Raw genomic sequence first — 8,933 nt, 5'->3', positions numbered from 1 at the left:
TACGTGTCGCCGAGGGGGGTGTGGTGCACGTCTGGATCCACATTTGTTGCCCCTCTGGCCTGCCTGGTTGTCTGCGGAAAGGGCTGAACGCTAAGCCCTTGACAAATTCAACATGCAAACCACCACATGGTCAAGATGCAGTGTTGGGTCATTCGACACATCTTTCTGGTGTGCCGCCGATCCGTGCTTTCGTGCGACCCTTGGCCGTTCTTGTCAAAAAACGTGCCCACGAAGCACGCGTTCACCGTTGCATCCGCCATGGCGTGATTCAAGAACGTTCGGCATGCCACATGGCGTCGACATTCGCAGGATACAACTGGAACACACCCAAATCGAATCAACGACACGTCGCCATTAATATCATGGTCGCTGTGGATGGTGGAAGGTTCCAGACCATGGGGAGCTTCACGTTTGATTTCGATGGAGAGGTTTCCTGCGACCCCCCTTGATCGGTTGGCGAGTTTTCGTTGTTTTTGATGGCCACCGATTTCGATAATGTGCCCGTCATCGTGTGTTGGTAGCTGTCTGGTGTGGTCGCGACCGTCGAGAGAACGTCGTGTGGAGTAAGAGATCCCCCTGTCGAGCTTGAGCGGCGCCACCACTTGGACGCTGACCTGATGCGTGTTTTCCTGGTTGATGTGGGCATGTCGAGGGTGTCCTTGGTGGGCGGCGTTGTCGGCAAGTCCTTTCCGTTGGGAGATCCTGCCGCCACGGTCACCGTGTTTGGCGGCAGCGTCGACACACATAGCACACACAAATTGAATTTGGTCGGGGCGACGGAACGTCCTTTGACGAACTGAATCGTATGGCACGTCGAGCACACAACTTCGCCGCAGTGGGAGCAGTGGTGCTTGGAAACCCTGCACAGTGCCGGAAACTTGGCCGCGCATACGTGGCAGTACCGTCGAATCGCCTTGGGAACGATCTCAACCACCAGCCCCGGGTGCCGCTGGTTGTGCAGCATGCGGACGTGCTTCAAGTGGCGCTCCAGGCGGCGCAGCTCGGCCACGCACGTCGCGAGCATGACCTTGCGAGCAATCGAGTTTTGATGGAACTCAACTTGTAAGTCAATGTGCGACACACACACAACGGCCAACACGCCCCGGCGGTCGCACTCCATCACGACCATGCCCGACCCGTGGTTGACAGCGCGCACTACTCCCGTGGTGGCCGGGTCTGGAGGGGCGCAGCTGGCAATGTCGATGGATTTGGCCACTTGGACATATCCGTGCCGTGACCCCGCGGGGAATACTCGGCCAAACTACCCGGAATCCAGTGAAATATCTTCATGCACATGCTTGGGATCGACTTACCTCCAAGAGACACATATCTCGCACTACAAGATCTCGCAACGGACACTGGTATGACCGCCACATAATGTCGATCGGCGCCTGGTCCGGCGTGGACGCGTGGAGCGAGTAGAGCGGATTCGACTCGAGATCTTGCAACGGCGGCTCGATGTCGTGCGTTGAATGCGGTGCTGCGGTGCATTCGCCGTCGTGGCGCAAGAACGCGATTGCGTCGTCCAGCAAGCCGCCCACTTCGAAGACTCCGCAAAACATGGTCGTGCCATACTGACCGCTCGCTGTGTACAGCTTGATGTCTCCATGCGTGGCGTACTTTGCCCAGTTGATGGAACCACCCTGTACAATAGACTTCTCCACCTAACGGTGTTGCCCTATGGTCAGCGTGGGTGAAAGGCGCCGTACGCACCAGCTGGAAGGCCGACTCTAGAGCAGATGCGGAGAGGTACGCTTTCTCTTGCGAGGTCAAGGGCCTTGTGTCGGGCGTCGGCATCATGACTGACCGACGCTTGGCGGACATCACGGATGTGTAGTGTGTGAGAACTTGGTGAATGGCCAAAAGAGGTGCGAGAATTGTGCTCACGTTTTGGGCTATTTGTTACATCCTACATAACATGCGCTGGGTACACATGGACCGCCAGCCGGTGTGTAGTCCCGTCGGCGCACCATGACGGCGCGAATCGACGCAGAGCCCCCCACTTCCCCTACCCAAAGCGTTTCCAGGCCGATGGACGGCAAAACATTCGCAATGAGGCAAGCCATCTTTCCAAGTGCCTCTCCATCGGAACATGGCAGTCGCCCAATGTGAGATCGGTCCAAATCAAGCCGCCATGCGGTGGCTAGTGTGTCAAAAGATTGTTCATGTGTGTGCTGTGGCGCCACTCCCTCGCGCACCCAACGTCGCCACTGCTGTATTGATGCGGAAAAACGCATCCGAGTTGTCCCACCACATCCTCCCTGGACTGCTTGCTTGGATGGTCTTGTTTGTTGCTCCTGCCATGCATGTACTCACGCGCTACACCTAGATTCGACACCCAACGACGGTCGCCTCACTTTTACAAATGCACACCGTCTGGGGGTGCGTCCCCTCGCGGAGTCTCCGACGACTCGACGACTCTGGCACGCCTGCAATACTGGCGACGTTTGCGACTGCAGCCCACGAATCTCCTGGGGCCATTCGACTGGACCTGGAACGTGGAAGCGCTTGGATGAGGATTCAAGACGTCAACAGGGTTGGTACCCCCTGCGCGCGGCACCCGGATCATGTTTCCAGCGTTGGAAGCACATTTTCGTGCGAGAAGCGGGGTCGCCATGACAGAGAGGTTGGTCCGCGTCGATCGATCGTTTCCAGGCGCGTCATGCCGACAACCTGGTCGGTGACAGTGGTGCATGGGTTTCATGTGTCGGGGACGCACGTCCAGCTGCGATGGAGCTCGCCCGCCGACATGTTTTCACACACAATGGACCAAGATTGGATGCAGAACAGCGTCATAAAACAGGCGTCTCTGCCGACCCTGCACCACGATCTTCTCCGACGGCGCGCCGCTCAGTGACGACATATGAAGATGCGTCGAACACCACCGACTCGACACTGCCGCACTCGTACAGTCAGTCAGCACCCTCCATTCATCGTTGTCTTGGCGACTAGTGAATGCATGCGACGGGGATGATATCAACATCAGCCCCACCAGCAAAGCCCTTCCACACAATACACATGACTTGAGGGTGTCGCAGAAGGGGCAATCCCGCACGACACCGAACGCCATTGCCGAGAGGTATTATGGTTGCCATTAGGAAATGCAGGGCTGGGGGGCCAACCACCGCCATGAATGTCACGGAAAAGTTCAGTGGCAGCTTCGAAATCTGTGCCGGTCGCCCACTCTCGGACGCATCTGGAATCACGTGCATGCTGGAACGTCCGTGCATTTCCGTGTCAATGGACAACCGGCTGCCTACAGCCATCCGTTTTCGTTCGAGCGCGGTGGTCATTCGATGTGTGAGGGACGACTCGTTCATGTTTTTTTGAGTCTAAAGCCCACAGATACCCTACAACCATCGTTGCGTGAATTGTGCATATTGGTTGTTTTGCAGACCACGCCGGGATTCTGTGTTGGCCTGTCGTTTCCATCCTCTTTACTCGGTAAGATCTTTGCTGTCTGGTGTATCGTGGCGCATCGATACATCACACCGAGAGCCCCTGTTTCGTCGATGTCGATTGGGTCCAGATTTGGTACAGCTGAACCGCGATACGCATCGAAATGCTGCGGATACAAGGTATGAGTCTGCGTGACGTGCCACTACATACGTATTCATGGCGCTTGAACAGCTTCCTAGTCGTTTCAAAGGGGGAATGTAGGGGGGGATTCCTACACAGACGCGCCTGGCGTTTTCTTTGATGAATTTGAATGGTGTACCGCTAGCATCGGTCGGGGGCGTTGTCGTGCGTGGCTCGCTAACTTGGACCGGATGCGGTACGGTCCTTCAGTCGTTCCTCTCGTGGTCGACATCCGAAAGGAATTGCTTCAGTTGGCGCCCCTATCGAGCGAGGACGAATCCCTCAAATACGTACGCCACGTAACGTCAACGAAAGAGCCATCGACTGACAGCCATAGCGTTTTGGTTGGCTGTGGTTGTTGGGTACAAATATCGTCGTTCAGCCAGGCGTCGGCTCGACTAAGGAAGCTCACAAATTCTGAGTGTTAGAGGCTCCGCGACAGTCGTAGATGACATGGTAGAGGCGCCGCAACGAAATGGCCTGCAGTGGCCAAAATCGTAGCGATGTTGGAAGGTAATCGAGATTGGAAGGGTATCAAGGTTTGGATAAAATAACTTGCCAATTTAAGCAAATATCTCATGAAGACGTCGCGAGTACAAGCAGAAACGTGGGTTCTACAGCTGTCGCCGTTTGGATTGAGAACAATGTACCAGCATCATGTTCGGGAATGAACTTGGCTATCTAAAATTGCAAGATTTTCCAGCAAAAGCAAACGGCTTTTGTGTGCGAATTTATACACCTCCATTTTGTCTTCAAAAATATATAGCACCATCCATACCAAACTTTGGACGATGTCAGTAAGCTCATGTACAATTTATACAGGATATGCGATTTTAGGGTGATGTTGTTTGCCGTTAATGTTCAGCGTTGTGGCGAAAGAGCTTATTGCTCACACAATAAGGAACCATGATATGCCTCACTTATGCATGACAGAGTTACTTCGATGGCATTGTCGTCTGCCTTGCGACTTTCAAGAACAAACGGCGATCTGTGTGGTTTTTGGGTGCTGGTTTTGCGACTCCTAACAAGCGAACGCCGCACAACACGCCGAGGTTTTTCACACGTCGAGGGTGGATGCTATGTGCGCCGACACATACGGGACGTCACGACCAGCTTTCAACCGGGCTTCACGGACCTGCCGGACAGCTGGGATGATTGTGTTTTGGTGGCATTCGAAGCGATCTGTGGCATCATACGGGTTCGAGCCAGTGCATCAAGATGTAAGGAGGTCCTCCTGTAAGTACACCGACCGTGTCGCCGGGGTGGCGCCATATTTGACGGCAAAACAAGGATGAATCAATCATATGAATCCGACCAGAAAGTATTTACCGTCAAGTGTAATACGAGTAACACAACCATTACGAGTCGGACACCCATATAGTTTAATAAATTTTCGTAAACAGGCAGGAAAAGTTTTCACAGGAGACACCGCGCGCCAAAATACACTCCGAAAGCCAATATATACTGTATAATACAATATAATATTGTTTATAGAGGAAAAATTGATTTTGGGAGGTTTTTCCCGCGCGCATCGGCCACTTCGGAGCACGGACCACACCCCATTGCGTTTGTCATGGAGGAAGAAGAACTCGCTCAAGTGCAATCGCGCCAGCGTAGAAGGCCAGTCTCCAAGTACGGCCCAAAGAAGAAGCTCAAGTAGTCCAAGAACAGCGTGGTGACGTACAGCGAGCGACTAACATTGATCAAATACTACGAGTCATTCGGCATGTCAGCTACCCTTGTCGCTTTCCACCCGCATCTCAACACAGTGGCGCGAGAATCAGTCCGCAAGAAGATATACACGTGGGTAAAGAACCGAGACTTCTTCAAAAGATGGCATCCAGTCCTGCTACTACCAACATACGCTGCTGGCGGCCGCTTGGCGCAGGAACGACACTGTCGGCAGACACTGAGGAACATCTTGTGCGTTGGGTCTTGGACATGAGGAAAGACGGCGTGCCGGTGACCAACAACATGTTGAAGATCATGACGCTGGAGGCAGCGATCGACTCTGGCCTACAAGACCACGAGTTCTTTGCTGGTTGGCACTGGGTTCATGGTTTCAAGCGACGACATGGCTTGTCGATGCGTGCACGTACTCGCATTGGACAGGACACTCCTGAGGACGGTGTGGAAACACTCAACGCGTTCGTCAGCCGGATTCGCTGCATCTTGGTGGACCACAACATCGACCGCATCTACAATGCCGACCAAACAGGGGTGATTCACGAATACCTGCCGACGAAAACGCTGAGCCCTACCGGCGACCGAACTATTTGGATCAAGTGCGGGGGGAAGACCAAGGAGAGGGTAACGGCAATGTTGCTGGCGGGCTCGACTGGAGCGAAGCACCCGTTGTTTCTTGTCCTCAAGGCCTACGCGTCGACGGTTCAGGCGGTCGTCCAGGAGAACCTGACGTTGCGACACGGGTTTTGGCAAGACAGTGTGGAAGTCGGTTGCCCCTATAGAGCCACAACGACTGTCAGATTTTCGGGAATCCAAGCGCATGGTGGAACTCCACGATCTCACTGGAGTTCCTCAAGTTCCATTTTGCCGGTCGGCCAAATCGTGACACAAACCCCGTGCTGCTCCTTTGGGATGACTTCTCGGCCAATTTCACCGGCGAGGTGGTTGCCTACGCAAAAGAGATCAATGTCATGTTGGAGCGTATTCCACCTCGATTCACCTGGATTTGTCAACCGGCCGAGTTGCATGGAACAGACCGCTGAAGTCTCGACTGCGCCAGAAGTGGATGGACCTGATTCGTCGTCAGTTGCGAAACGCGAAGCAGCGAGGTGTACCGTACAAACTGCAGCCGCCGTCGCGCGCGTCCATTGTGGGTTGGATTGCGGCCACTTGGAAGGACTTGCCTACGACAACGATTGTGAACAAGTATTGTCAACTTGTCGATGGCCCATCGACCCTTGCCGAGGAGCCTTGCGGGGTGCTCGATGATGATGTGTTGGTCGAGTTGTTTGCCACATGCGCCGTTGAGGACACAATGGATCCTGGGAATGACATTGGCAACACAGGAGATGAGGACGAGGATGCCGGTTTGGATTAAAAGCATATGCATTTTTGTATTGGTTCGAGGAAATATTTTTGCATTTGATTCTTCTGAAATTGGTTTCCCTTAAAAATCTATTTCCTATGTAACATAAAATGAAATCGGGAGGGCAGAGTTTGAATGTTGTGTTTTAGAATTGTATGTCTGACTCGAAATCCAATCTCAGCGTGTAGCCGCCGCCAAACCATCCAAGCGGCGATTGAAATATTGAATCGGATAAAGGCAAAGGTCAGTTGCTCGGAGTTTCGTCTCGATTCAAGTGGATTTCAAAGTTGCTGTCAAGTTCACTTTGTCATGCATGTGGCTTTGACGGTTGACTGTGCGAAAAAACTGAGGCTTTGGTTATGGCAACGTTACCCGCCGGGGTGCATAGCTTGGTCGCGTATGTGGGCGAGATGCCTACGGTTCAGTCCTAGTGCTGGTTGGTAGTGGCGGGGCCCGACCCCGAAACTTGCAACCATGCAGCTCCACCTGCCTGCCCACTGCGGCGGGCACGATGGTTGCTCGTCTACCACCGTGTTCTCACGCCCGGGTCTTCCACTCGGCGCGTGGGAGGCTGATCAAAGGGTGACGCTCACTCGAGACAATCCCGCTGGGCGCGGCCAATCTCGTCCAGGGCGGGCCACTGAAAGTCGGTGGACCGCAACGGCGACACCAGCTGGGCTAGCCGGTGCACGCGAGCCCGGTTGGCTCTGCTGTTCCCGGTGCCCCAACGGCTCAAGAGGTCCCCCCAGACGTTGTCTTCGCCCGTGATTGGCTCGATCACGTAGAGGAACGTCGACATGACCATAGACCAGCGTTGCAATTTGCTGGCCTGATACTTGGCCATGTTTGTCCCACCCCGGCCCGGGTGGAACATGTAAACCAGGTTCCGGTAGTCCGTAAACAGACGGAAACCACCGGGACGCAGCAGCAGGTACTCGAGGCGCTTGCAGGCCACAACGATCGCAAAAGCCTCTTTCTCGACAATGGGCCAACGTTCACTCGCACCACGGAACGCACCGCTCAAGAATGCGAGCGGCTCGTGGCGTTGGTCGGCTACCGGTAGACCGAGGTCCTCCGCCGGCATCTGGGTGGCGATCGCACTCCAGAATCCGTCGCTGGCATCGGTGTACAGGCAGACCACCTTGTCAGCGGTCGGATGGGCCAACGGCACCATGCGGCGCAGCGTTTCCTTGACCGACTCGAAGCATGCCGCATGGTCGTCGGCCCAGCCGACGCTGACCAGGTGGATCTTGGCCAGTTACGTCTTGAGTCGGCCCACGGCAGCCTTCGAGGCGACCTCCATCAGCTGGAGGAGTGGCGCCACCAGCTGGGCGTACTCGGGTATGGACGCGCGCATCCAGTTGGTGGCGCACACAAACTGCTGCAGATTGGCGGCCCCCGAGACGGCCGCCAGGTCGCAGAGGCCTTGGACTCGTTCGGGTGAGTGGGTGATCCCCTCGGCCGAGATTACTTTCCTACACCATTGCACTCGGCGTACGAAAAAGTCGCATTTTTTCGGGTGCAACTTCAGGCCGAATGCCCCGCAGATGCCGAGGACGTTGGCCAGTAGGCCCAACAGTTCGTCCTCGGCGGACTCATATCCCAGGAGGTCGTCAAGCCAGCCGAGGACCCCGTGAAACAGGAGGTCTCCGAACATTTGGTTCACCTCCGCCTGGCAAAAGGCAACGGCGTCGGTGCAGCTCATCAGGACTCGGGTGGGGGTATAGATCCCCATCGGCGTCATGAAGGAGAACATCTCCTGGCTGTCGAGATGCAAGGGCAGCTGTCAATAGCCCTTCATCCAATCGAGGCTGAAATACACGGACTTGCCGGCCAGTATCGAAAGAACCGCGTCCAGGTTGGGCATGGGCCACGGCATCGGTTCCGTGCAAGCGTTCACCGGGCGGCTGTCGAAGGTCATCCGGTAGTCGCCCGGGTCCTTGGGGACGATGCGCGGGGCGCATGCCCACCTGGACCGGTTGTTTCGGTACACCAAACCGGCCCGTTCCAGCTCCGCCACGTGTCCCTCGAGGTATTCCATGTAGAGGGGCGGGTACCGCCTCAATCCACACTTGACAGGGACCGCTCCGGGCTTGACTCGAACCCGGAGCGGCTCCACCTTGATCGGGGGGTCCCCGACCATCTCCAGACGGAACACATCGATGTTCTCACGGAGGAACTGGGTGAGCTTCTTCGAGGAGACCTCTGGAAGGCCCTCCTTCTCTGCCTTGTTAATCTTCGCGGAGAGCACCTCACACACCTCGGCCTCTTGTTTGGCCTTCTCAGCCGGTGTAACGGCGCC

At 55.4% G+C, this 8,933-nt stretch overlaps 2 protein-coding genes across 2 annotated transcripts in view; both read right to left on the bottom strand.

Moving 5' to 3' along the window:
* Window positions 1-127: 127 nt before the first annotated feature.
* H310_10199 (hypothetical protein) lies at window positions 128-1,845 on the bottom strand. The gene is made up of 3 exons (XM_008876488.1): window positions 1,714-1,845; window positions 1,314-1,664; window positions 128-1,261 (listed from the first exon to the last, which is right to left on the bottom strand). The coding sequence occupies exons 1-3, from the start codon at window positions 1,822-1,824 to the stop codon at window positions 338-340; spliced, it is 1,386 nt and encodes a 461-aa protein (XP_008874710.1). The 5' UTR covers window positions 1,825-1,845; the 3' UTR covers window positions 128-337.
* A 6,572-nt stretch (window positions 1,846-8,417) lies between these two features.
* Window positions 8,418-8,933, bottom strand: part of H310_10198 (hypothetical protein) — a gene marked incomplete at both ends in the record, with an annotated part of 2,796 nt that continues 2,280 nt past the window's right edge. The window contains one exon of the mRNA XM_008876487.1: window positions 8,418-8,909. Within this exon, the coding sequence (XP_008874709.1) occupies window positions 8,418-8,909 (492 nt within the window). The remainder of the gene's footprint in view (window positions 8,910-8,933) is intronic.

The sequence above is a fragment of the Aphanomyces invadans genome (assembly GCF_000520115.1).
Source record: "Aphanomyces invadans strain NJM9701 unplaced genomic scaffold supercont1.25, whole genome shotgun sequence".
Taxonomy (NCBI): Eukaryota; Oomycota; class Saprolegniomycetes; order Saprolegniales; family Verrucalvaceae; genus Aphanomyces; species Aphanomyces invadans.
The sequence above is the reverse complement of the archived record's forward strand: the minus strand, read 5'-3'. Positions and strand labels throughout refer to the sequence as shown.

Excerpts from the sequence above, each read along its gene's own strand:
- H310_10199 (XM_008876488.1), bottom strand. The coding sequence starts at position 1,824 with ATGTCCGCCAAGCGTCGGTCAGTCATGATGCCGACGCCCGACACAAGG. Across the intron at positions 1,665-1,713 it reads TAGAGTCGGCCTTCCAGCTG|GTGGAGAAGTCTATTGTACA; the intron begins GTGCGTACGGCG and ends CAACACCGTTAG. Across the intron at positions 1,262-1,313 it reads GAGATATGTGTCTCTTGGAG|TTTGGCCGAGTATTCCCCGC; the intron begins GTAAGTCGATCC and ends GATTCCGGGTAG.